Here is a 27,861-nt window from a genome sequence, read left to right on the forward strand (position 1 = left end):
GCGGGGCTCTGATGACGCCACAATAGGAACAAGCCAATAGCCGTGACGCGTCTCAGTGACGCGAGACGCGGGCTGTGGCTCTGGCGGCCCGGGCGCAATGAGGCGGCTGCCCGCTGGGTGGCGCCGATTTCCCGGGGAGGTCCTTTCTGGGCCCCCGGCGGAGGTGGGGGAGAGGCGGGCTGGAGCCCAGGCCAGGGAGCCCTCTGCGTCAGCTGCTGCTCGCTGCGCCGCGCCAGTGCCAGCCGGGACTCACCCGCGGCTCCATGCTTGTGCCCGGTTCGACTCGTCCATCCCCCGAGAAGAGGCAGGTACGTGCCACCTGTCGGAGATCGGGGACTGGGGGATGCGGAGATCAGCGCCGGTTTGAGGCTCAGAAAGTGAGGTGTCAACAAAACCCTGGCAGAATGGGCACTAGAAATGTAGGGCGAGGGCCAGCAGTGCAGGGGAGCTCCAGCTGTGGGTGCCAGTTGTGTGAGGGCTGCCAGCTGACAGCCCAGGGTGCCAGAAAGAGCCATCTGTGTGCTGATCAGTATGTTCTAAGGAAATCCTATTCGGCGGGTCTACGTCGCTGTGCCCTGTGTGGTGTGTGGCCTGAGAGTGACGCCTGGACACTGACAACCCCCTCCCCACGTGCGCGTGCAGCTCACTTACTCCCTGCTCTTAAAGCTCCCGGGGCTGTCTCTGGTCAGTTTGCCACAGGGGGCTGGGGGTTGGGGAGGGCAGCAGTTAAGCGGAAGGGGAGGTTTTCCACCAATCCCAAACTAGAAAGAAGCATCTTTGAAATTCTCACCAATCCCAAACCATAAGTAGGCACGCGGTGCTCCAAGGCAAGCAACTTAATCTTCACAGCCAAGGGAAGCCCTGAGCAACCCCATTCTAGCTCTCCCCTGAGGAGTGAACACCCCACCTCCTGACCCGGCTGCTTTAGAACGGGGCTGAGCTGGAGACAGTGGTAGGGGCTGTTCACTTCCCCCGGTATGGGCATGAGAACATCCCCCAAGTGGACCTGGTAGAGTGGAGGAAAGGAGAGCTGGTTGGGCTAGGGTTGGGGCATCCCCTGCTCCTCTGATGCTGTAGATGCATGCCAGACTGCTGGAGTCGGAATGAGGACTGGAATGAGGGCGTTCTCTGAGGTGCATCATCAGGACCCGGGCTGAGTCAGTAGCCTGTGCTGAGACAGGGTGGAGGCACCAGCCTGGGGTACTCCCAGTCCCCAGGGAGAGCCATCGAGAAACAGGAGAAACATCCTGGGAGCGGACAAGTGCACCAAGGCCAGAGAGGCTAAGAACCCTGTTCCTTCCTGTGACCCTGCCCAGCCCGCCTCTGAGGCCCTGGAATCCTGAGCTCTTACACAGGTACAGTGGAACCACCCAGAGGGGCCGGGCATTCTCCTGGTGGCCTGGGGAAACTGCGCTTGCCATATTTTTCTCTGCAAAGGGGGAAGCAGCCCAAATAGGCTTGACCTTTCTCTGCTTGGTGGACTGGACATCTAGGAAGACGGCAGGTCTTATTTGCCCTTCCCAGCTATGGGACATGGCCCAGTTCAAAAACCATGGGGCTGTTCTCTGGCATTAGAAAGGAGCATTCCCTGAGGGGAAGACTGGGGGCCCTTTTGTCCCTAGAAGGTTCACCTGGTGAGGTGCCACTACTAATACTACCACTAATTATAATAATAAGTGGAAGTATTCAATATCATCATCATCACTTATTGAACTCTTACTATATGCCAGGAAATTTACAAATATTATTTTATTTAATCCTCACAACTGTGAGATATACCATTATTATTATTCCTGTTTTACATTTTAAATAACTAAGGTTCAGAGAATTTAAGTAACTTACCACTGTTTCAGAGCCAGTAAGGGAAAGAACTAGAATCCAGGGCCTTAGAAGTCCATTATAAGAGTGTCGGACTGAAACCTGAGTGCTGGTCCCTGTCTGCCTCTCACTATCTGTACAGCCTTGAGCAAGCTGCTTTCTTTCTCGAGGTCTACGCCATCTCAGAATTAAAGGAGTTGGACTATCAGTATGTCTTCCTGTTCTCTAATTCTACAACTGGCAGCTCCAGAGAATCTGCCTTCTCCATATTTTTGCCTCAAGGCCCACCCTCACCCCTCTACCATCTTTCCTGTCCTCTGTTTCCTCTTAAATCCCCCTACTATTCCACTTTAAAATGCCCCTTTTCCAAGAGTCCTAATAGATCTCCTTGGCTGGCTTTGGCCCAACAGGGCAGCCCCTCTAGAGTGGGCATGCCACTGCCCCTTTAATTCTCCCAGGGCTTGGAATGCGAGTGAGTTGCGCTAGCCATCTCTGCAAGTCTGCGAGGTCAGATAAGATACTATATATATCGGAGTCAGTAACCTGAGCTCCGGATTACCCAGCCCCAAAGCAGACTCCAGCTTCTGGGCTCTCCACTGCGTTCCCTGCCCTGCTGGGGAAGGAGAAGCCCCCAGGTCCCATCCAGTGCCCCCGGACACAGGTCAGTAGCTTCCCCTTTGACATCTGAGCTTCACTGAGCCCCTGTCTAGAGGACGGACGTCAGTGAGTTTGGGGGAGCATGTGAAGCCATCCTATGGGGCCTGGTGGGTCCCATGGGCAAGACCAAAGGCTCCTCCAGAGGAGAAGGACAGAGGGAAAATGAAGCCCTGGAGGAGAGGGAGGGCGACTGGGACTCTCTCCTGGGGAGGAGGCACCAAGAAAGTGCCTGGGCAGAGGTGGTTGGAAGAGAGAATTTAAGGACACTATACTCCCTGGAGGCCTATTTCTTTGCCTTTTCTTAGAAGTGTAGAGATGTCCAGCCACCCCCCTCCCAACCCCAAATCAAGAACCACCCTAAAGAGACACTGCCCTGGGCCCACCCACTTCTTCTCCACCAGTCAGGGTTCTTGCTTTAATCTCCAATCTCTTTATCTTACCTCCTCCCCACCCCACCGCCAGCCCTTGGGCAACTACTGCGAGTAAGAAAGACAGAAATGGACCCAAATTCCCCTGGATGACCCCCTGCCGAGGGAGGCAAGAGGATTAGGCACTAAGCTGGTGGGTTACTGGGCGCTAGCCCCTGATAGATAGAGCTGCTGGTGACAGGCTGGAGAGGAAGGGGCCGCTGAGGCTCCTGGGGCCTGAGAGGAGTAGACAGAGTTCCCAGACTGTTCTGGCATAAGTATGGCCCACCCCAATCTTCTACCCACATCCTCCACACCTGCCGGGACATCCCTCATCCCATCCGCCAGGACTGGTGCTTGTGCCCAAATAGTGTAGCAGGTGACTCAAACAGTCAGGAGTAAGGGTCACAGAGTGCAGATGGAGGGAGATTAGGATCCCTCTCTCACCCCCACTACCCTTCAGGGTCAGCACATTCTGATGCTGTTAGCAAGTGGCTTTGGGAAGCTCTGAGGTCACCACTGTGGAGGTTCCCAAGCACCTGGCGGAACTGGCTGGGACTTCCCACTCACCTGTCCTGGCACCTGGGCAGGAGGGAAGGGACTGAACCCTGTTTAGGCGTTCCTCTGAAACTCGACTAAGGACTCTATCCAAGGCCACAGAAGCAAGACATGCTTTCAACCCAGAAAGCCAAGTGGGTCTGGGCAAAGAGGAGCCATGAAGGTTGCTGGGATATAGGACATCACCCATTGCCTGCCCCCAGGGCCAGGAGTGCCTGGGATTCCTGGGGAGCAAGTCCCTCCCCTGGCTGGGCAGGTTAGGGAGCCCTGCACGTGAGCAACAGGAAATGACAGTGGCTGACGAAAGGGGGTTCATTTTAACCCTGGGCTCACCTAGCCTGGGCACCTTGGGGAGTGGGCTGAGCTGCAGCCAGGGTAGGAGGTTAGGGGGCATGTTCATAAACAGGCCTGGGGCTCAGGGCCCGGAGCTGGGGTAGATGCTGGTGACAGGGGACATGAAGGAGCTTGGCACAGCAGGTGAAATGGAGGCCTCCTGGACCATCTCATGACTGATCAATATTGTTCTGGGGCTCAGGTTGCGCCTGGCTTCACTTTCATTCACCTGCAGTGGAAAATCCAGAGGGCCGCTCCTCCAGGAGTCTGTACCCTCCACACTGTTGCTGGACTGTGGACACCTGGATCCTGTCTCGGTCCTTCCCTCCAGCCCCAGCTTGCAGGTCCCCAACCCTGTCCCAGCCCTTGGAGAGTCCAGGGAAGTGTGAAGCAGGGGTCTTGGCTTCAGGCTGGCTGTAAGGGACAGAGCACAGGTCCCTACCTACCTCTGCCACTGCTCCCAGAGTGACTTTGGGAAATCCCCACCACTCCTAGGATCCCCAGTTCCCTCCCCTGCTAATGGGCATCATCATAATAGCACCTACTGCTTAGAGTGGCTGGGAGGATTAGGCCAGTTAATACACCATGTCCCAAGGCTCACTGTGGTTTTAAGCTTTAATAACTTCAGAAATACGAACATTAAAAACTTGCTTTGAAAGTGTCACTATTGAAGCCAGGCCTGGCGATGTACACCTATAATCTCAGCTACTCAGGAGGCTGAGGCATGAGGACTGCTTGAGCCCAGGAATTCAAGACCAGCCTGGGCAACATAGTGAGACCCCAGCTCAAAAAAAAAAGAGAATGTTTCACTATTTAAATTTCTTGTATGTTTTTTTGAATTGTGAATAAGTTTTTTAAACTTTAGTTTAAATAATTCAGTCTTTCCAGTGATGTTTGTAAGCTTGAGGCATTTATATGTCTGAAAGAACTCAAGCCGAAACCTGCACTGAGACTTTTGGGACACTCTGTGCATGAAGCCCACTGAGAATGCCAGACACATGGCAAGGTCGTGTGCTCGCTGGTCTGAGGCTGCTGAGACGATGCAGTCAGAAGCTGCATGTGACATTCTCAGCTCGCTTGGTGCCTGGTCCAGAGGTGCTCAGCACCAGCTGGCTGGGGTGACGGCTGCTTGGCTTACTCAGATGTCCTGACAGGAAGCTGAGTGCCTGAGTGGAGGATTGCTGCTACACCTCCCAAGACGGGGAAACTGAGCAAAGCGATGGGAAATTTCTGGCATAGAAGGGAAGAGTTGGGGCACCACAGTGAAGATGGCATGGAGGAGGAGCTTGGCAGGGGACTGACCCTGTTGTCCAAGGTGACAGGCACCTGGGAAGGTGCTGCCTGGAGCCGCGTGCCTGTACTTGCCAGCTCTGGGTAAACAGTGAAAGGAGCCAGGCAGCAGGGGCCCCACACTGGGCAGGGAGGGGTACGGGGGATCCCAGCCAATCGGCTCGCCTCCCACTGCCCCATGAAAGGGCCATTCAGTTCAGGCCGTTCCTGTGGCAACAGGGAGACTCGCAGCCATGTGAGTGCCCGTCCTGTCCCTGTCTTGCGCAGCGAGGCTACAGCCCGGGCCCCAGCCCACTCTCCCAGCCAGGGTGCATTCTGCAGCCTCCAGGGACAGCTGTGCCAGGTAACACCAAGGGTCACCAGCCCAGGCTGTCTTCTCACCTGAAAGATGCTGGGATCTTCAAGAGTGAAACTGGAGGCTGGGGGAGGAGAGAGACATGTGAGAGGCCTCAGCCCCAGTAGGGACCCTCTCCACAGACATGGGAACTGCAAGCCAGATGTCAGAGCTTCCAGGAGGTGTTAGTGAGGGCATGACTCCCAGGGCTGCTGGGGGGCGGAGGGAGATCTGGCAGTGCCAGATTGGAGCAGGCAGGAGAGTGGGGATCTGGGAGCCCTCTTGGGATTCTGTGGGCCAGAGGTGTGGCTGCACCTCCATCCCCAAGCCTTCCAGGACTGTCTATCCATGTCTGCTGTACCTTGTTTGGCCCCAGCACTTCTGCATCATCAGCAGGGCCAGGGGAGGTCACAGGCTTGGGGCACTGCCGGCAGAATACCAATTCCCTGGGAGGCTTAGTGTGGGGAAGGGGGAGGGGGAGCCATGAGGAGGAGCCATGAGCTCATACCCTGGGGAGGGGGGTCATATCTGATTGGCTGCCGGGTGTCCCAAAGCCCAGCCCCTGAGACCTGGAGTCTCTTTGACTTTGCATTATTGATGCGAAATAGAGCAGGACCCGGCTCCCCCACCCCCACCTGTGCCTCTGTCTGTCTCTCCCTCTGTGGTTTCCCTCTAACCCTGTATGAGGTTGTCCCCAGTTATCTTTTCTTAAGAAGCAGTGAAGTCGTGAGGTGGGAGCCCAGTGGGCAAAGCAGTATACATGAAGGGTAGGGTGTCCCCTGCACCAACGTGGGGTCCAATAAGCTGGACCAGGCCTTTCTGATGCCAACCTGGACTGAGAATTGCTGGAGGTCTCTGGTAGGATCGAGGAGTGCTGTTCTGGGGCCTATATGGAAGTTGCCACTTGCTCATCTGCCACCCCTGCACCTATTCCAAGCCTTGCATTGACTGGGATTCTAGAGCTTTTTCCCAAGTCCTCAGTATTTGGGGCTTGGCACCAGCTTCTCTTTGTCCTGATGGGCTGGGCTGTTAGCCTAGGGCAGGCTGTGGGCTGCCCAAACCAGTGTCTGCCCAACGGCTAGATGTCTGCCCGCTGCCTGCTCATCTTGACGGGGGCTGCAGGGGAAGCCTGGCGACCCGGCTGAGGTCAGAGGCCCGCCAAGCGGGAGACAGACAGCCCTGACATTATTATAGACCTACAAAGGGAGGAGCCGGGCTGCTGGGCAGGGGCCCGGGGAGGAGATAATAACCACTGTCATTGTACAGCCCTTTCACGTGTTATTATCTCATTTACTCCTCACAACAAGCCCACGAGGTAGGAATCATGTGATTATTATACTCATATACAGGTGAGGAAGTTGGGGCTCAGAAAGGTTAAACAATTAGTGTAAAAGTGCCCAGCTAGTCCGTCACAGGCGAATCACTCTGCTCAGAGAGTCCTGGATGGCTCTGCCTCCATCCCCACAGGGAGCCCCACGAGGTCCCCCCGAGATCCCCTGATGCCTTCAAGGAAAGGGGCCTGATCCTACTTGCTCCTCTCTCCAAATCACCTTTGCCACTCCAGTTCCACTGGATAAAGCCAGCACGTTTAGGGTGACAGAGGGACACGTGATGGGGGATGGTGCATCAAGGTTAAGTGGAAAGAGCATCATGCAGGATTCTGAAAGCCCTGGATCCCAACCGCGGCTCTCCTAGTGTGTGGCCATGCGCAAACCAGCGCCACTAGAACAGAGAGGTTAAAATGCATGATTCTCTAGGGCCCTCCAAAGTGCCACATCCAGCAAGCTCTGTGTTCCTTCACCAGACCAGAGCCCGCTGCAAGAACTTGGAGGGCCTGGGAATGCCACCTGCAGTGCAGGATTTTGGACTCTAGGGGGCCCCCTTTACACAGTGAAGTATTGCCAAGAACAAATTTGGGATCCCTGTTGGGAGGGGGACCCCTGGGAAGCCACAGGGCCCTAACTCCACTTAGAACAGAAGGATTAGCTCGGTGAAGAGGACGGGTTCTACCACACAAGCGCTCCCCCTACCCCCGGACCATGCAGCCAGTGCCTGTGTCCAGGGAAGAGCCCTGGGATCGAGTCTGGAGACGGAGTTCCAGCCCCCTCTCTGCCACACTCACTGCCTCCCCTGCCCATCAACCTTCCCATTACTTCTTCCCACGAGCCTCCTCTTCTTCACGAAGGATCTGACCAAATGATCTTCAGGCCACTCCAGGCAGACAGTCTGTGATTCCCAAAAGACTCCTGCTCGTCACATCAGTCAGAAGGGAGGGAAGTGGTCTCAGTGCTGGGGCTGGCGGCGGCGGCATTCCCCAACTCAAAGGCTTCTGCCTATGCTGAGGAGAAGACCCAGATGGGATTTGGGCTGGAAGACAGTGCATGGCCTGGGGGGCTGCAGAGGTCAGGCAGCCCCCGCTTGCATGTCTGGGTCTTTGAGGGGAGTACTCGGAGCAGCAGGGATGTGTTGAGACTGATTTCTCTGTGTGGCTTGTGAAAGCCAGATCATCGCTTGTACTCTCACTGAGGTGCCAAGCACAGGCGTGTGCAAGCCCGTGTGCATACCTGCATGCATGCGTGTGTTTCTCAGTGGCCACCCAGCATCTTGTGCAAACGGACTGGGTGACCCCTGCTGAGCTCTGAGGTTCTGGCCCAGCTGGGATGGGGAACGGGCATGTGGGAGCCTGACACCTGGCAGAGCCCTTTGACGACTGCTTTCCTTATCTTTCAGCCCATGAGGCTCCCAGTCCCCACAGAGTGCCGCCCTGAAGGATGTCCCAGCTCTCCTCCACCCTGAAGCGCTACACGGAATCAGCCCGCTACACAGATGCCCCTTACGCCAAATCGGGCTATGGCACCTACACCCCCTCCTATGGGGCCAACCTGGCCACCTCCTTCCTGGAGAAGGAGAAGCTTGGTTTCAAGCCAGTCCCCCCAACCAACTTCATCACCCGTCCCCGCACCTATGGCCCTTCCTCCATCCTGGACTATGAGCGGGGCCGCCCCCTGCTCAGACCTGACATCATGGTGGGTGGTAAGCGGGCAGAGAGCCAGACCCGGAGCACTGAGCGGCCTTCAGGCAGTGGCCTCAGTGGGGGCAGTGGATTCCCTTACAGTATGACCAACAACTGCCTCAGCTACCTGCCCATGAGTGCCCGGGACCAGGGGGTGACCCTGACCCAGAAGAAATCGGACAGCCAATCAGACCTGGCCCGGGATTTCTCCAGCCTCCGGACCTCAGACAGCTACCGGATAGACCCCGGGAACCTGGGCCGCAGCCCCATGCTGGCACGCACACGCAAAGAGCTCTGCACCCTGCAGGGGCTCTACCAGGCAGCCAACCGCCCTGAGTACCTGGCCGACTACCTGGAGAACTATGGTCGCAAGGGCAGTGCACCTCAGGTGCCCACTCAGCCTCCTCCCTCACGAGTCCCTGAAGTCCTCAGCCCCACCTACCGACCCACTGGCCGCTACACACTGTGGGAGAAGGGCAAGGGCCAGGTCCCTGGGCCCAGCCGCTCCAGCTCCCCAGGGCGAGACACCATGGTGAGTTTACCCTTGGGGACTGGCGATGGGCTGGGGAGGCAGCCACTGATGTAAGAGAGCCAGGCTGAGGGCAGGATTCCCAACCTGACTGATGATGGATGGCAGCAGTGGCTGCTCCTGCAGCCCTGCTGGAAACAGGCGAGAGAAGCCACATCAGGCATGTCTGGTGCCCTTATGGCTCCATGCCAAGGGGAGGGGCTCTCCCATTGTCCCTAGGAAGCCCGCTCAGGACCTGTGCACTTGGTGGTCCAACAGTGCTCTCAGGAATGCTCCGCTACCCCCACATACGCTGCTGGTCTCACCCTCTCCTTTTCCACCCAACAAGCCAGGGTGTCCTGCAGGCCCTGCCCCATCCTGGGCTGGATGCTGGGGCCCCAGACCACTGGTGCCCCCTGTGACCAGAGGGGCCTCTTTGCTCCCGTTGCATCTCTTCTCCTGCTCAGGCTTTATTTCCCAGCCCCAAGGCCTGGCTTTGCATTTGAGCATAAGATATCAGGGGAAGAAGGACTCTCTTCTGATTGACACTTGTGTGCTGAGGACCAGGGTGTTTGAGCAACAGTACTTATCATGTGTCTTTGGAGAAAATAGTGGAGACACGTTTATCTATGGCTTGTGACAATCCCGTACCTCTGTATTCCAGCCCTTCCATGGCTAGAATAAGGGAAGAGGCTCTGCCAGAAACTGACCAAGGACTGGCATGGCCTTAGCTCGTATCTAATCCCTGAACAGACCTCTCCTGGGGAACTAACTACATTCTGCCTTTCCTATAGTCATGAGTGTGCCTATGAGGTGGAAAGCTCTCAGAGGATGAGAAAGAAATCCTATCTCTAGATCCTGCACCATGTGTCTTGCACAGCATGGAGCTCAGCTGACCTGCAGTTTGCTTGGATGGATAGATGAGTGTGTGGATGGATAGATGAGTGGGTGCACGGGTGGGTGGATGGATGGACAGGCAAGCAGGCAGGAGGGCTGGGTGCTACATCTCCGCCATTACCTTATGTACCTCTCCCTACTCCTAGGGACATGCACCTTTTGGAAACAACAGCTGTGCCACAGCAAAAAACAGTGCTGTTCAGAGAGCTTATGCAGACAAACGGAGCAGAGGTTCAGGACTAGGGGCAGAGCATTGAGTCACAGACCTTGAAGCTTGTGATAACCAAAGGTCTTGAGAGGACAACTTTGATAACACAGAATCTCAGCCTTGCTATGCTATCTGTGAAGTGCCATGGGAGATTAAAAAGCTGGGGCCTCCCAGAACATTCAGATCCTGACAAGGCAGGGTTGGCTGCACTGGACGGCTAGCATAGAAAAGAGCGGGAGAATAGACATGTGTCACAACAGAGCTGGCCTGGGAGAGAAATATGTGTTTTCATGGGGCCGTGTGCTGTGCTTGGGGTGCAGCAGGATTCACTTGGTGTTGTTCATCCTGGGGGCAATTAGAAAGCCGCTCTCCACGGGGGGCGCTCAGGTCCTACAAGCCTCTGAGGGGCTCCCTCCCTTTGCTGAGAAGAGAAGGGCTCTTTCAGATAACCCCTGCTCCTCAAAGTGGGGTCTGTAGACTGCCTGTACCAGAACCACCTGCAGGGCTGAACAATTCACCCAGACCTGCGGAATCAAACTCTCTCAAGACAGTGCCTGGGAATCTGTCCTTTTCACAAGCTCTTTGGGTGATCTTTAAGTATGCCACAGAGTAAATGACAGACCCACCCTCAACCCCAACCATAACAGCAGGGTCCCTCTTTACTGGGGTCAGATTCCACTGGGAGCCTGCCTCCTTCCCAACAGGCATAGCCCAACCCTCCCTGGAGTCTGCTGCCGTCCACCCCTCCAAAGGGGACACCCCGGCCCCACCCCCACCTCCAGGGCCAGGCCGAGGGGACATTTGAGAAAGGACCTCAAAGAACTGGCAGATTCCTGCCCTCATCCAGAAGCAACTCACCGTACACTTAAGTAGCCAGGAATGCCCTGCTCTTGAGCTAGTGTTTCATTCCGAGCTCACGCACAAGATAGTGCCAACCAGAAAAGGCCTCTCAGGGGTCAGTGTCGTAAGACCTTTATTTAACCTTACCCCTCTCTCCTCAGCCCTCTCACCCTTACTTCCTAGAGTTCACTGCATCTTGCTGAGGTGAGAACAACCCTACTCACGGGCCAGACCCGTTCTTTCTAAACCCAGGTCCAGTTTCTTTTCAGGTCTCCATTTGAGGGTCTTACCTTCTAATTCATTCATTTACAGTGCTCAGCTTACTAGCAGTGTAACTGCAAATAGGTTCCTTAACTTCTGAACCTGTTTCCCCCTCTGTAAAATGAGTGACCATAGTTCCCTCTTCCTAGATTCCTGTGAGGAATCGGAAGGGAATTGTGTGGCAGCGCCCGGCAAGTTGCAGGTGCATTCCCAATTCACGTGGGGAAAGTAAGTTCTTAAATAGTTGCAATAGGAAACAGCCCAGCGTGCTTTTAAGTGTCATAGGTGGTGCGAAAGGGAAGAGGTCATCTGAGGCTAGGACGGGCTGCTCATGACCTGTGGAGCACAGTTTGCTTCTTTAACCTTGGACATCTACCAGCTGGGCTATAGTTCCTTGTCTGTAAAAGAGAATGATCACACCTGCCCTGCCCACCTCATGAGGATACCATGAGGCTCAAAGCAAATAATGAATGGGGAGGAGTCTGAAACCAGTAAAATGCTACAGATGAGGTCATTCAAACTTAAGTGGGAGCACTTTGGACTTTGGGAAGCCAGGGCGGGAGGGTTGCTCTGAGGTCAGGGGTTCAAGACCAGCCTGAGCAAGAGCAAGACTCCCCCCCTCATCTCTACAAAATATAGAAAAATTAGCCAGGCATTGTGGAAGGCACCTGCAGTCCCAGCTACTCAGGAGGCTGAGGCAGGAGGATTGCTTGAGCCCAGGAGTTTGAGGTTGCAGTGAGCTATGATGACACCACTGCACTCTAGCCCAGGTGACAGAGTGAGACCCTGTCTCAAAAAAAAATAAAAATTAAGGGAGGGAAAATTGATAGGAAGGGGGCACTTGGCAGCTGAGTAGAGGGGAGAGGGCTCCTGTGGGAGGAGCAGAGGTGAGAAAGTGCATCCCATGGCCCAGGGGGCTCTCAGGGCAGCTGACTTGAGCCACAGGAGGCATCATTCATAAAGGGAAGTCAAAAGCAGGCCCTGACCAAGGTAAAGAACAGTTCTAACCAGTCTCATTTCCCTCATTAACAGTAACAGCCAACATGAACTTGGAATATCACAGACTCAGCTGAGCATGAGAGAAGAACTGGCAGGGCGGGGGACGGGGGGCCACATGAATTCTGAATAACCCCACCCCATGCTTGTGTAAGCACCAACAAAACGCCTGCCATGGGAGTGCAGCTCAGCACTCGAATAATGAGGGCTGCCCTAAGGCTCCAGCTTCTGCTTAAAATACAGACAGTCTGAGAGAAGGGACAGTGATGGTAGGAGAAAAGGCTTTCACTACCCCCAGTGGGGACTCCAAGCCAGCCCAGGTGGCTCAGCCCTGCAGAAAGCCCGGAGCCTGAGTACCCAACCCTGTTATCTCTCCCTCCGCCCCACCGCCCCACCCCTCCTGTTCTCGGGCCTATGGAAGGACAAGCTGTTCCCACTGAGCCCTGCCAGGGCTGTGCTTTAACCCCTACAATCCTTCCTAATCCTCCTCCGCTCCACCCCTCCAGCTGCTCCCTCCCCAGCCCTGGCATTCTGCCCACTGGCCTCAGCCCAGCCCTCACTCCGCCCTGCCCAGGCCACCCTCTCCTCTCCCCAAGAAGAGCCAGGGTTGGCCCAGAGCCCTCCCGATCACAGTCAGCAGGCTGGGCACCTGCACTTGGGAGGGAGAGCCAGGGACCCGGCCCAGAGTCTAGCCCAGCCTATTCTCCTCTGGGCTCTTCCACACCCTTGCCTTCTGCTCTAGGACCTGCTTCTAGGAGCGAAGAGTCTGGGAACCTGAGTATCTGGGTCCTACTTGCCACTGGGGCTGCTGACTCATCTTCTGAAGCCTTGGGTTCCAGCTGTTCAGTGACAGAGAGATTATATAAGCTGAGGTCATGTGATTTTTCTCTCGGGTGGGACTTTGGACTTGAATGCTGCCCTGCAGTGAGCAGAGATTACTCTAAAGAGAACAAGTTGAGGATGCCAGGGGCTGCCCTAGAGCTCGTAGGTGAGAAGTGTGACCTTCCTCTCTTGTCCCTTGCCTTCTCACTCTGTTTACTCAGCCACGCTGGACTGCATCCCTGCTGTCTTGTTTGTCCAGCTTGGCAGCCTGAGACCCTGGGGCCTGTCCTCACTCCCACCCCAGGCTCACTCAGCCACCCTGAGGAGGCTGAACTTCCTGAGGGCTTGAATCTGTGTTGACAGCATAAGAAGGTCACTCAGAGACCTTAAGCCAGAGGGTTCCCATGGCCAGGAGCAGTACTGGCCGCTAAGAAGGAAGAGGCAGGTTTGTGATTAGAATCAGCAAGACACTGATGTCTCCCTCCCTTGAAGACCGTCTGAGAGCTGTGACCTGGCTGGTAACCTTGGTGCTGCCTTACCCAGGCTCCATTTCTCACTCGGCGCCATCCTCCCTGCCTCCTCCTCCGCCCCCACTCCAGGATGTCTCTGTGAGTTAATGTGGTGCTGGCGTGGGGCTCAGCAATGCAGAAGTTAATCCAAGCCTGGCAAAATGTTCCTTGCCCCTGGGGGAGCCGCTCCACTGACCACCGGCTTCAGAGATGAACATCATGTTCAGAGCCCAGAACTGCACACGTGGCCCCTTGTACCCTCTTACCTCAATGCATACATAAAACTGGCAACTCAGACAGAGCCATATGTGAGAGAGGGAAGTGTGTGGGCCTCTGTAATCCAGCTGGTTCAGGCCAGACTGCCTGGGGCTCAAAGAAGTACAGAGATTTTGACCTCCTGGGGACCAAGTCATGCAGGGAAGGTTACTACCGTCAGTGGGGAGGGTGGATCAAACCTCTCTCCCCAAGGTGCACTGTGGGCCAAAAGCCCGCACCCTAACAAGGACTCAGAGCCCCTACCCTTTCCTCCATCAGTCAATCAGGCCACTGGTCTGTCCCTGTGCAGTGGTGATAGCAGGCACGTTCTGGGAGCTGGGCCTTGCGACATCTGCCTGGGCAGTGTCCCCAAACTCTGGACCAAGCTGCCCACTCAGATCTGAGGGAAGCAGGATCCTCTCAGTCCCTGCCCTCACAGAGCTAGCCCTGACTTTATTCTACTCCATGTCATGGCAGGAGGGATGTAAGGTGAAGAAACGGCTTATACTACATGGGAGGCAGGCCGAGCCCAGGCTGTGAGAAATGGCAGTCTCGGGCTACAGGAATGAGCCCCGCTCAGATTAGCTCAGTGTGTCTGAGGCACAGACAATCACAGAGCCAGAGCCAGATTGAGATCCCAGAAGACTATATCCTTTGTACCCATCCCACTTCAAGAAATGGCACTGAGGAGAAGGGGTCTCAGAGGGACCTGGCTCATTGAGAAACGAACCACACTGGGTTATGTCCTGCAGCAGGCAGACCTGCTTGACAGGACTGGACCCTGTGTGAATTCTTTTCCCTCACCCTAGACTTCTCAACATGCTGCCATGTAGAGCTTTCCCAGTCGGGGGCTCCCTGCCCCCAGCAACACCCCTAAGCTCCTGCATCCCAGGAGAGAGGGAGAGCGAGCTGGCAGAATGCCAAGATGTCTGGGGTGGAAGAGAAGGTAGTGCTCACATCACTGGGGCTGAGTGGTGCAAGCCCTGTACTCGCACAGGGAGATAGGCCAAATGCTACAGTGGGTGAACACTTCTTGGGCTGTGTCCACCCCACCTCCCCAACCCTGCCCTTGAGGAGGTTTCAATGTGCTGACACAACCAAGACAAGCGACACCTAATCTAAGACCATTTACAAAAGTCTTAGAGATACTTATAAAACAAAGATAAACATATTAAGATAAATTAATACTGTGCAGGCTGAACGCACAGTAGACTGAAGATATGCAGTAATGGGTTGTTTAGAGTGGGTGGAGTTCATTAGGGAAGGCTTTGTGGAAGATGCAAGTTTTGAGCACAATTTACAAGCAGGTAATTGGCAGAGAGCAGGACAGGCATCCCAGAATTTCCTAGTAGTTGTTAAAAGCATGGGTTTTGCTGTAAGATAAAACCCCACATTGTCATTTATTAACTTAGTGGTCCTGGAAAGTCATTTGACCTCTCTGGGCTTAAGGTCCTTCATCTATAAAAAAAGAGGTAATAGTTAGTACATCATGGTGTTATTATAGAAATTAATTGGGATAATATACATTTAAAGCCCTTAGCCCAGTGCCTGGCATCTAGTAAGTACTTAACGAGTGGCAGTTTGGTTTGTTAAGCAGAGGCTAAGAGCAGGGATCAGAGGAGAGTGAGAGTGGTGACAATGGAAGTAGCCTATGGACGGACAGCCTTACAGACAGGCTACCTGAGGCTTCCAGCCTGCATGCAAGAGGCATGTTCTCTAGTTGATTCAGGGCAGAAGGATGATGTGATCAGATGCAAACATGGCTGCAAACAGCATAGGGCTGGCTTCAAAGGGTGTGGCTGGAAAGAAGGATGCTTGGAGAAAAAGGCTATTGCAGTTTATCCAGGATCTAGGTTCTGTCAGAGTCTAGGTGAGGACAGTGACTGTAGGGAGGGCCCTCCTAACATGCCCACCCTCACTGATCACCAAATACAATGGTCCTGCTGCTCCTGCCCCCGCCCCCTCCCATCACCACGGCTGGTACGGGAGGGGGAGGAGGCGACCTTCCTTGACTCCCCTCTCAGCAGGAAATTTCTGCTTTGTGGGTGGCCTAGGGTACAGTCCATACATGTGTCCCAGACACATTCCCCATTTGGCTGTGGTCGTGTGTGCAGTGCGCGTGTACATGTGGGGATGAGCACACCAGAAGGAACAGAAGGAGCCCACAGATGAGTAACAGCATACACTGCTGCCTCTCAGGGTATTTTTAAATGCTAAAAATACTGGCTAAAAATAGCCAGCAAGCTCCAAACAAGATACTTTCTCTAGGCAGATTCGTGTGCTGCTTCCCTGTTAGGTGGAGGGACAGAGCATCAGAAATAAAACCCAAAGACCCCTGACCTTCAAGCATTGCTGCGCTTAGGGTCAGAATAGGACATTCACCCCCACAGCAGTTGAGCGCCTATTTCCCCGCCAGTATGTTACTTTCTCCCCACCTCCCAAACCCAAGTCAAATTTGAGATTCTGTGAAAGATGGAGCTGGGAAATTGGTTAGAAGAAGCCATTACAGGTTCTTTCCTGGGGCCAAAAGGGACAGTAACCTATTGTACCTTATAAAATATGAGCACTGCCTTTCTTAATAATGGGCACAAGTAGGAGGGGAGGGAGGAAAGCGCAGTCCCGAGGCCGTGGAAATCTATCTTCTTAACCTGGGCCCAGCCACCCCCACGGACTGTGTGGATGTTAAGCTTCAGGAGGGCGCTGAATGCTGGACAAAAGTTCGTGCATATGCGCATCTGACCTGAAGAGAATACAGAGCTCTCGTCAGGTTCTCCAAAAGTTAGGAATTGTATGCTGCCCTGGGGGAAGCTCACCCGGCTGACACTTGGTCTCGGGGAGGTGTCCTCCGCGGGCCCCAAGGATCATTTCTCCTGAGCCCCAACCCTGAGGCCGACCCGGGCCTCGGGGCTCTGGTCCCGCCTCCCCCGAGGGCTGGCCTGGCCGAGGGTCTGCGGGCCGGGGGCGCCGCGGCGTGTGGGAGGACCGCCGGGAGGCGCGGGGGAAGCTGTCCTTGCAGCCTCGCTCGGGTCCGCGTGCCGGGGCGCGGGGGCGGGGCGGGGGCGGGGCGGGGCGGGGCTGCGGCCCTGGCCCCGCCCCCGCGCTGACGTCGCGGGACCCGAGGCGCCGGCGGGGCCGCCAGTCCGCGGGAGCGTGAGAGTCTGGCCCGGGCGGTTGGCTGCGCACGCCGGGGAGGTTGAGGCGGAGGAGCGCGCGGTCGGGCCCCGCCGTAACGGTTACCGCTGGGCGCCGCGGAGGGTGTCCTTTGGCGGCCTCGCTGGCCTCGCTGGCCTCGGCGTCCGGGCTGTGGCACCGCGCGGGGACTACCCCCGCGCCCCCGTTGCCAACGTTAGGCGTGGAGCTGAGCCCGCCGCCCGACCCCCAGCATGCGCACCTCGTACACGGTGACCCTGCCCGAGGAGCCCCCCGCCGCCCCCTTTCCCGCCCTCGCCAAGGAGCTGCGGCCGCGCTCCCCTCTTTCCCCGTCCCTGCTGCTCTCCACCTTCGTGGGGCTCCTGCTCAACAAAGCCAAGGTACGCGGGCCCTTTTCCGGGACCCCCACGCCAAGGGCCTGGGGTCCCGCCTCCTTCCCGGACCCCGCCCGCCCAGCACGCGTCCCTCGGCGCGAGGGACGGATTCTTCCCAGCCCCCACCCCTCCTTTCCCAGGGTCTCCCGGCAAGGAATGCCCCCTCCCCAGGTGATCGCACGCTTATTCGCAGTCCCCTCCCCTTGTTGAGGTGGTCCCAGTCCCTGAGTCCCCCTCCCCCCTCCTCGGTGACCCCAGCACCAGGTGGCTCTTGGCCTCTTAATTACTGGTACCTATCAGGACAGGTGCAAGAAAGTGTAACCTTGACTAGGTCTCGGTCGTTGTGTGAGGGCAGCGCGCTGGACTCTGCGGGGTGACTCCTCCAAGGCCAACCCCAGCAACAAAGGCTGGTCAGAAAGGGGCTGCCTCCCCCTCACTGTTTCCCAAAGGGCTCTCTCCCAAGGGTTGGTGACAGGGGTCTTTTGACCCTGTGAAGGGCAGAGCAGTTGCAGACAGGTGAAAGAGGGCAACTTCCCTTTTCTTCCCACACCTGTCCAGTTCTGCGAAGTGGGCAGTGGATCCCTCGATGGAAGTAGCCACCCCGGAGTTATGCTGGGTCTAAGGCTGGGTGCTGGCCCCTTGGGGAAGGGAGAAGGGACCCGAGCTTGACAGGTCTTATGTAACAGGCACCAGCTCCCATGTTGGCAGTGCGTGCCCTGCCCCGTGCCAGGGCCACACCAGGTTTCTTGGCTGCAGCCAGGACTCATGGCTGACCCTCACCGCACAGGTGAAGTAAGCAGGAAAGCCCTTTGTCTTGAGTGCAAAGACACAAACCTCCATCAGTCTTTCTTATGGCCTAAGTGCTGCCTCTGCATTAGCACGGGGAGGGCTCTACTGAGCCCCCGCTTCCCCATGGAAGGTGAACGCTGTTTACTGATTCTGGGGGTGGCATCTGCTCTCTAGAACAGTGCTTGCTACTGAGTTAAAACTAGGTTTGCTGATGGCTGAATGTAAGGAAGCCCTGGGTCCAAACTTTCTCAACTCTGCACATGTGTCCCAGTGTGACAGCTGGAGTCATTTCCTTCTTTTGCTTTAGGGGCGAGAGGCTGGCTGTGCAGGGTCTCGCACCTTCTCCAGTTCTAGCCTCTCTTTCCCTGTCAGCCCTGTAGGATTGTTTGCCCTGTAAGAAAGGTCACTCTGGGGACATTTTGTTCCTCTCTGGAATGGAAAGTGCTGACTTTCCCTGGAGCTCCTGATTTCCTATTCCTGGCAGAAGCCTGGCTGGCTGGGCATAGAGCAGCCTTGCTCTTCCCTCCATTGCTGCCCCCCAACTCCTGTCACCCACCACCTTCTACACAGACCACTTAGAAGTTGGCCTGTGGTTTTGAGCTCAGGAAATTTTAGACAAAAGCACCACCCCGCCACCCTACAAAAAAAAAGAAAAAAAAAAAAAAGAGGTCCTAATGATGCCTTAAAGGAGCCTCTCCATCTCCCCAAGCCCCAGGCGAATAGAAGGGTTAGATCCTCAAGAATAGTAACTAGTGACCATGGGTGATGAAATGTTCTTGACCCTAACTCTGCTGGGTCAGAGTTAAGTGTCAGCATCTTTAAAACACCACAGGAGTGCTTCTGTAGACAGATGACTCCAGTTTCCCATTTCCCCACCCCCACCCCCGTGCTAGGTGACTGTTGTCTCAGCTGAGAGCCTGCCTTGGTGGACATTTACATGGTCATCAGTGGTAGAATGCTTTGTGTCTACAGCCTGTTTAGACAGATGTCGTCTAAGGCACAGTGGGTAAGAACTAATAAAGCACTGCCAAAAATAAGTGTAAGTGGGCATCCTGTGGTGAACAAGCTTTCAGGTTTAGTTCTGAATGGGCAACATGGGGATTTCTGCAGCTATTTTTTTGTTGGGCCCTGGAGGAGTCCTTTACCAGTTTTACCAGAAAATGCTGATAAGGTCCTTTTCCCAGGTCTCTGTTGTGACCTCTTGCTGGAACATCAGGGTTTAGACTGTCAGGAAGGTAAGATTCAGATATTGTTTGGGGCTGCATACTGTTAGCCCTGGCGAAGCTCTGCAAGGATGCTTATGCCCCATCTGCCAATAGGCTTTCTCCCTAGCTGCAGGTTTAAACCGGGTCTCTTTTCTGGTTATATTTTCTTCCCTACCTGTTAGTGCTAGACCTGACAACTGGCCAGAGAAGGGATCCTCTTACTTGTGGAATCAGCAAGGCAGTTCTTGAGAAAAGCCCTCCTTCAGCCTGCTCCTCCCCACCCCACCCCCTCTTGAGCTGACAACCTCATGGGCTTTGAGCTGCTGACAGCCTCATAGGCTGTCAGCACACGGCATGAGTAATTTTAGCTGAGTTATTTCAGGCTCCTGTTCTGATCAGGGTTGAGCTGGCCCCACGCATGCCCCAGCCAGTGTTGTTCCAGAGTTACATGCTCCCAGGTCCCCTCCCTGAGAGAGGGGGTGGCAGACTCATCTGCACACTGTTTCTTTAACCCTTTGAGCCTGAAGGTTGTCTGACTCCTTGGAGGTATGCCCAGAATTAGCCAAGAGACCTTGACAAACAATGCATAGAGTCCTCGATCTAGCACCTGTTCTCTCTCCAGCCCCCTCACCAGCCTCCACAACAGGGACAAAAGCAAGAGTGGCACCTTCAGCCAGCTGCTTACCTCTGCTGGCCCATCTGCTGTCACAAGGGTTCCCAGCCAGTGGCTGGTCAGGATGTTGAAACCTGAGCCAGGCAGGGAGGATTCTCCCAGCCTTTAATCAGCCTTTAGGAGCTGAGCTCAGCTGGAAGGAATTCCACCTGTCTCTGACAATTCAGAATGGCAGGCCAACTTGAGTTTTTCCCAGCTGAAGATCGAAACTCAGGGTGTTTTGTCCTTTAATTTTTCAAAACCTCCCAAAGTGCCTGTTATGATAGCTACTTTATATACTGGCCATCTAGGAGTACAAATATAGGTCATTTGAGATAGCAACTGGATTTGAAACTTGAAATTTCTTGTAACCAGGAGTCAAATACGTATGCAAATATATGAATGCCTACAGTCTCCACTGTAGCAGGAGAATGAATAATAATTTAAAGATGGGGGAAATACACAGTCCATGAAAGAAATCAAGGCCCTGAAGAATACTTACGTTGTATGTTGAAAATAACAGGCATTCCTCAATCCTCTTTCCTGCAAGGTACCTAGAGTAAGGTTGAAGAGAGAATAATGCGTGGCCCGCTGCTCGTGGCTCTAGCTGGAGGAGGGTTGCATGAGAGAGCCTAGCACAGGCCCAGCCTCTTCGCCCCGTGCCTCACACGCCATGTGTTCTTTGCTTACAGAATTCTAAGAGCGCCCAGGGTCTGGCTGGTCTTCGAAACCTTGGTAACACGGTGAGTTCTTCCCAGCCCACTTCTTTCCCAGGGCCACCCCCTACTATCCTGACTGGGACAATCTAACCAGAGTCCCCTGCTGACTTTCCACCCTCTAAGCCAGTCAGTACCTGCCCTTCCTGACTGGTGTTTCCCAGAACTGCTGGGCTCTGCCTTACCCACCCACAGCAAGAAGTTAAAGGGGAGTTGCCCCTTTAACTGTCAGCTTGCTACTGTCCTGGCTCCTTCTCATCAGGGACACCCATCAGTTCCCACCCACTTCCGGCCAGCGTGTCCACACCCTTTTGCACACCTCTATAGCAAATAACCAGTTACATCACCCGTACCTGTAGTGGGGGTTTGCCTCACTTTAGCCCTTTCATTTATGAAAAGAGGAACTTGAGGCTGTGAGAAGATTCATGTCTGGGCAGATACACCAGAGCACCTTTGGCACCAAGTAATGGAGATGCCAGGCAGGGCTCTGTTCTCCCCACTGAGTGTCTGGACCCTCTCTTGCAGTGCTTCATGAACTCGATTCTGCAGTGCCTGAGCAACACCCGGGAGTTAAGAGATTACTGCCTGCAGAGACTCTATATGCGAGACCTCAGCCACAGCAGCAATGCACACACAGCCCTCATGGAAGGTGAGGGACCCTTGACAGGCCCCTGCTTCCCCTCTGGACTAGGAGTTGGGCTTTAGAAATACCTGACCTGTTTCTCTTTGCTTACTTTTTGTTGGCATTCTAGTTTCAGAGTTTCTTACAGAAAATATCTCACTTGTCCTTCTAACAGAGTTTGCAAAACTAATCCAGACCATATGGACTTCATCCCCCAATGATGTGGTGAGCCCGTCTGAGTTCAAGACCCAGATCCAGAGATATGCACCTCGCTTCGTCGGCTATAAGTAAGGGCCTCGCAGACATGTCCTCCCCAGAGTAGGCAGCAAGAGCAGGTTCTTGGGCCAAGAGGTGTTGCTCACTCTCTTTTCTTTGGGTTCAGTCAGCAGGATGCTCAGGAGTTCCTTCGCTTTCTTCTGGATGGGCTCCACAACGAGGTGAACCGAGTGACACCAAGGCCTAAGTCCAATCCAGAGAACCTCGATCATCTTCCGTAAGTAAGAGGAGAATACTGTGGGAAAGTAAAACTTTTGTGAACTTGAGTTGTTTACCTGCTTTTCTTCGGGGGTGATGACTTGGGAATAATATGATTTACTTATGAAGATTAAGGATCTAGATTGATAGACCCTTAAACATATCATGGTTTGAGCTCTGATCCAATTGTCTCCCTCTCTCTGGTTCCCAGGGATGATGAAAAAGGGCGACAGATGTGGAGAAAATATCTAGAACGGGAAGACAGTCGGATTGGGGGTAAGTGCCTGGATGAGAAGAATGCCTGCTTTCACTGTTACCTGCATTTGCCTGAGCAGAGCATGAAAAGCCCTAAGAATCATTCTCCCAGGGAAGCTGTTACTGCCCAGTGTCCAAAAAACTGGAGGCAGGTGCAGTAAAAAAGAAGATCATGTGCTCACTTCCCTGGATTTCAGGATCTCTTGGCCTTCTCTTCCCCAGATCTCTTTGTTGGGCAGCTGAAGAGCTCACTGACATGTACTGATTGTGGTTACTGTTCTACAGTCTTTGATCCCTTCTGGGACCTGTCATTGCCCATTGCTAAGGTATGCACCCCAGTTGCCCCCCCCTTTGGAACTCCCTGTCCTATCCTTTCATGTCATTGACTTCTCTGACCTTTGCTTTTTTCTTTCCCAGCGAGGTTACCCTGAGGTGACATTAATGGACTGCATGAGGCTCTTCACCAAAGAGGATGTGCTTGATGGCGATGAAAAGCCAGTAAGTCACCCTTGGGTAACAGCAAGAACAAGTTTCCACAAGACCTGTCTGGGAAGATGCTGATACCAGCAGATCCAGCCAAGAAGTTAGTGAACTGGGGCCCACGGACCTCTCCCATGAGTTCTTTCTGACTCTGTCTTGTCTTGCAGACATGCTGTCGCTGCCGAGCCAGAAAACGATGTATAAAGAAGTTCTCCATCCAGAGGTTCCCAAAGATCTTGGTGCTCCGTATCCTTAACATCCATCAGGGCAGGGATTTGACTTTTGAGGGCGTCTAATGACAGGGGGCCAAAGGGTAGGGGGAACAGAGTAGGAAAAAGCAGAACTTGTAGGCTTTCCTTTTGTACTTTGGTTTTCTGCTTCCTGAGAAAAGTGTAGTTGCCCAGTTAGAACTGGGTCTCCTTTGGTTTGACTCTACGCCTGCTCCACTGTCCTTGACTCGCATCAATACCAGATCTGAAGCGGTTCTCAGAATCCAGGATACGAACCAGCAAGCTCACAACATTTGTGAATTTCCCACTAAGAGACCTGGACTTGAGAGAATTTGCCTCAGAAAACACCAGTGAGTGTCAGGAGGAAGGGGGGGAGAAGCCACAGGGCGTAAGGTACAGATGGGAGGTAAGGGGTGCAGGGAAGCCGCTGGTGTGAGTTATGAAAAGGTTGGAAATGAGAGGCTGGAGGGAGGGATGGGGAGGGAGGATGCTTCGGCGGCTTGACACCTGCGTTTCCTCCTCAGACCACGCTGTTTACAACCTGTATGCTGTGTCCAATCACTCCGGAACCACCATGGGTGGCCACTATACAGCCTACTGCCGAAGTCCAGTGACAGGCGAATGGCACACTTTCAATGACTCCAGGTGAGAGAGAGGTCTTGGGCAGGGCTCCTGGCTGTCAGACACCAGTACCTCCCCCGCCGGCATGGCTTCCAGCTTGCATGGACAGAAAAGGTCAGAGCCACAAAGCTACATAACTTCCGAAGCTCTCTGAAAGAGGAGGTTGGCTGCAGGGGTATAGTATAGTTGGGAGGTCAGAGACCCGGCCTCACGCCTCCTCAGCCGCTCAGCCCTGGGTCCTGCAGGCCTCCTCGCTGACACTGCCCTGCTCTCTCCACAGTGTCACACCCATGTCTTCCAGCCAAGTGCGCACCAGCGACGCCTATCTCCTCTTCTACGAACTGGCCAGTCCACCCTCCCGTATGTAGCAGCGAGGAGCTACGTCCTTTATCCCTTCCCCGTGGTGGCCCCACACCCTAAGTTTTTTAAAAAGACAAAAAAAAAAAAAAAACCAACAACAAACAAACAAACAAAAACCCAAAGGAAAAAAAAACGCTGACAAATAAGAGAAAAATAAACTAACATAAAGCTGCCGAGCAGGAGTTAGTGCGGCCTGGTCAGGGTCTGGCGCCAGGAGCCGGGTGCTCCCGGGCCGTGGCCCGGCGGGGAAGATCGACTGGACGCGGAGGCCGGAGTCAGCCCAGCGCTCCCTCGGCTTCTCTTGTTTGCATTTTCAAGCTTGTGGTTTTTTCCTGTGTGTAATAAACAACGGCGGCCTGTGGGGAGAAGATCCTCGTCGCCCGCGGCTCTCCGCAGCCCCGCGCCTTCTGGGAGGACAGCGCCCCCTGGAGCCTGCTGGGAGCATCGCTGCCGGGACGCGCCGCGCCGACGCTAAACCCCCCTGAGCCAAGAGCCCTCTTAACGCTGCTAACTCCAGGGGGACAGATGAGGGGACATCTTTGGAAAAAGCTGGTTTTGGTTTTTAAAACCCCAACTTTTTTTTTTAATTCCCATACCTGAAGTTTTCAGACTGGAGATGTTCTCCTTCAGACCTCGTCACAGCTGGGACGTTGTACTGGTCCTTTTCGGTTTGGTTTTGTTTTTTGTTTTGTTTTTTTTTTTTTAATTCTTCAAGTACAACTTTTCTAATGCCAGCCCTGTGGTGCTAGGTGGGTGTTGGCCAGGCCCCAAGCACAGCCACAGTAGACCTGGGATATAAAACAAGTTTTTGTTTTTTGTTTTTTGTTTTTTGTTTTAATATTTTGGATGGAATGTAGTTGCCTCCAAGAATTGTGCCTTATAGCATTTGGGGACCAGGGGGTAACTGCCCCTTCCTAAAGTATCCCTCAGCCTCTCCTTTCCCCAGTGCCATGCTCGAGCCTGCCGAGGGACGGGGCCTGCCCTTACCCCTGGCTGGTGCATGGCAGTGAGGCTAGGAGGAAACTAGGCGAAAGGATATTTCTGATGATAGTGTCTCAAGTTCTTCCTGCCCGCTTCCTCTGACCCACCCCTGGTCTGCTTCCCAGCTGTATGAAGGATAGCACAAGCCCTGTATCCCTAGAGCTTCTCACCTTTTATTTATTCTCTTAACGTCACTTCCCTCCTGGCCTTCCTGACACCCGTACCCTCTTCTCAGAGCCTCCTAGACATAGGCCCTTTGGACCGAGTTTCTCAGGGATGCCCATGCTGCCCTCAGCTCCTCCTGGCATTGGTTTTCTGTCCTGCCCTGGGAACTGGAGCCCCTGGGTATTTGGGGACATCTTGCCTCAGTTGTATGGTTCTTTCCCATGGGCCTGATTTTGCCCTAAGTAGTTGGACAAAGCTGTGCTGTCCCCAGAGTAAAAGCTGTTCAGCACAGGTATGGAGCACCGTGCACCTTTGCACACCCACACAGCCGGGCCTGGCTTGTGCCCCTCGGAGCCTGGAGTGGACCAGTGCTCCCAGGAGGAGGCATCAGAGAAAGACACCCTGAGTTTAACTGGCCTGACACCCTTCTCCAGGGAAGACCTGTGAACCTGAGCCCAAGGGCAGGTGTACACTTGTTTACTGTGTAAGCAAGAGTAGAAGAATGTCTAATGTACAGTGGAACCTTGTACAGAATAAATAATAGCTTTGAGAAATAAATTGGTCAATGATGGAGTCTTGATCTGAGAGGGGCTGAACCCAGGAAAGGCTCCCTGAGTCTTAGTTGCCATCTATTTCATTGCTTCAACGGTTGGTAAATTCCAAGTTGTGGAAAAGTGAACAACCCTCACGTTCTAGTTTAAACTTCCAATTCTTTAAAGCTAAAATAGTACACATGCTGGACATTGTATTCATCCAGATTCACTGTTAACTTCCTGCTACAATTGTTTACATGTACAGTCATCCGTAGGGCATTGCTTCCAGGACATCCTCCTATACCTCCCGCATATACCAAAATCTGAAGTCGGCCCTTCTTTATACCAGGTTTTGCATCCTGCAGACACGCTGTATCTTTGATCCACGTTTGTTGAAAAATATCTGCCTTTACGTGGATCTTCACAGTTCTAGCCCATGTTGCTCAAGGGTCAACTGTACTTTATTCTTTCGGCCAAAACATTTACAGGTGAGGTGTTATGTCACCTCAGCATACATCTAAGAATCAAGGCATTCTACATAACACTTTTTACACCTAGGAAAATTAGTGTATTGAATACACATTTCTTGAATGTCTCCTTTTTAACTGCTGGCATGGATTACCCTCTTGGTACTTTGTTGAGACACTTGGGTGCCTGTACAGACCTACGATAAGCTAAAACAGATGTCTCCTGAAAATGTTGAATGCTGCAAAACTTGCTGTTAGAGCAGAGGGGCTTTACCTGGATGTGGGGTGATCAGGGCTTGATCTTTGATAAACCAAAGACCTCAACTCTCCCCCTAATGATTTGAAACAGTTCCCTTTGTGTTAATGGTTTTGTTCCCTAAAGTGCTCTTCTCGAAGACTTTAGATTTAACCCCTTAAAAAGATTACCTTTTTGGTGCACTCAGGTACGGTGTCTCCTTTGGTTTTATCTCATCTTTAGTACTGCTCACCTCTTGCATTTCTGTCGCTGGTCTTAGAATTAGGGAGGCTGATGGCTCCACCAGCTGGCCTAGAGTGTCCCCTGGGACACTTCCTCACTGCCTTCACTGCTCTGACACTGAGAATCAAGGCCTAGCTATCCATCCTTGCCGAGACAGAGCACCTGCTGTCATTTGAGTCCTGTGTACTGCTGTCAAACCCCCTCATGGAGGAGGACAGAAGTGAGGGCATTTTTCTGGGCATTTCCTAAGAGTAGAGAAGAGAGATTGAAAACAACAATGGTTCAAATCCTGGGATTTCTCCCTGAGGGACTCAAACTTCCTGGCTTGCCCTGAGAATGGCCCAACCCAAGGTAAGATTTTAAATGTTGATGATTGCCCCCAAGCCACAGGTGAGCAGGATCCTCTTCAAAATGGAAATGTTAGGCTTGTAGCAAAGCGAATGGGTGAGCCCCAAATTGATGTAAATTGTCACACCTCTCCTTTGACTAGCTTTCCAGTGGAGGTAGAAGCCACCCGTGCGCTTTTGCTGTCTGCCACCAGCGAACAGGCAGACTGTAGATAACACCTAGGACAGGGGCTCAGCTCAGGCCCTCCACTCTTGCTCCCGCCTCTTACAGACTTACCCCGGAATGCTTTCTCATCCCCATGGCAACGGCCCCAGTGCCACACAGACCACAAACACAGGTCTGTCCCCAGGTGTCTTTGCCCCTCAGCTTTGCCTCCTAGCAACTTGGCTTTCTTTCCCCATTCTTTGCTCCCATTCCAGCAGGCCTCTCTCTAGGGGAGGCGCTCCCCTGCGGCTGCTTTTGTGTGACCTTGAACAGGAACCTCCCTCCTTCTGGGTCACAATGCCTCATCTGTGAATAAAGGAGATTGGACTAGTGGCTCTTGAAGGTCTCTACTCAAGTGTTACCAATCATTCTAAGTCATTTTTCCTCTAAATACATGCTTGAGTCCCAAGCTAGGGGACTTACGTACCTCTGGTTCCCTGGCTCCAGTTTATAGAGTTAATTTTTTTTAAGTGACCACTGCTCAGAAAATGCTTATTTCTTTCTATAAAGCTATAGAGTTTGGGTCATAGAGGTCACCTTGTCCACACTTATTTCAGCAGTGAGGATACGGAGCCTTAGAGAAGGCTTGCTCAAGGCCACATAGCCTGTCATGGTGGAGACAGGATGGAACCCAGTTGTCTCCACTGCGCACCCAGTTCTCTTTCCGTCTGAGTATTCTGCCTTTTGGTCGAATAATTGACAGCAATTTGCAGGACTTTCTGCAGTAAATTTTGCAACTCTGCTTCTATTAGGAACGAAGCTAAACAGCAATGTAACATTCCCACCTGTCCAACAGCAAAACCAGCATGACCTACCTCTTACCTGGACCCTAGTAGGTCTCTCTGAGCTAGGCACCTCTGGGGTCCCCATCCTTCGTAGCTCTAAGGACAGAAATGAGCACCTGTGCAGGATGCAGGACACGGCAGAAAGAGACTAGCATTCAGAGCCCCCCAAAATTACTTTAGCTCTCTGAGCCTGTTTCTTCCTCTCCATAGCTATACCTACTCAGAGTTGTGCATGCCAGTTAAGAAAAACAGAGTGTCTGGCACAT

At 53.7% G+C, this 27,861-nt stretch overlaps 1 protein-coding gene across 6 annotated transcripts; it reads left to right on the forward strand.

The window, feature by feature from the left end:
* Positions 1 to 80: 80 nt before the first annotated feature.
* On the forward strand, positions 81 to 25,338 carry USP2 (ubiquitin specific peptidase 2). Of its 6 annotated transcripts, none has more exons than XM_045556274.1 (13): positions 81 to 308; positions 8,128 to 8,942; positions 20,569 to 20,619; positions 21,118 to 21,241; positions 21,390 to 21,501; positions 21,597 to 21,707; positions 21,900 to 21,964; positions 22,166 to 22,269; positions 22,361 to 22,441; positions 22,591 to 22,669; positions 22,896 to 23,003; positions 23,178 to 23,298; positions 23,555 to 25,338. In XM_045556274.1, the coding sequence occupies exons 2-13, from the start codon at positions 8,169 to 8,171 to the stop codon at positions 23,640 to 23,642; spliced, it is 1,818 nt and encodes a 605-aa protein (XP_045412230.1). In that variant the 5' UTR covers positions 81 to 308; positions 8,128 to 8,168; the 3' UTR covers positions 23,643 to 25,338. The 6 variants fall into 6 exon arrangements, with proteins under 6 accessions (XP_045412230.1, XP_045412233.1, XP_045412232.1 ...); XM_045556277.1 differs by lacking the exon at positions 81 to 308 and adding an exon at positions 1,107 to 1,355; XM_045556276.1 differs by lacking the exon at positions 81 to 308 and adding an exon at positions 2,371 to 2,479.
* Positions 25,339 to 27,861: the final 2,523 nt, after the last annotated feature.

This window comes from Lemur catta, chromosome 7 (genome assembly GCF_020740605.2).
Source record: "Lemur catta isolate mLemCat1 chromosome 7, mLemCat1.pri, whole genome shotgun sequence".
In the NCBI taxonomy this organism is placed as follows: Eukaryota; Metazoa; Chordata; class Mammalia; order Primates; family Lemuridae; genus Lemur; species Lemur catta.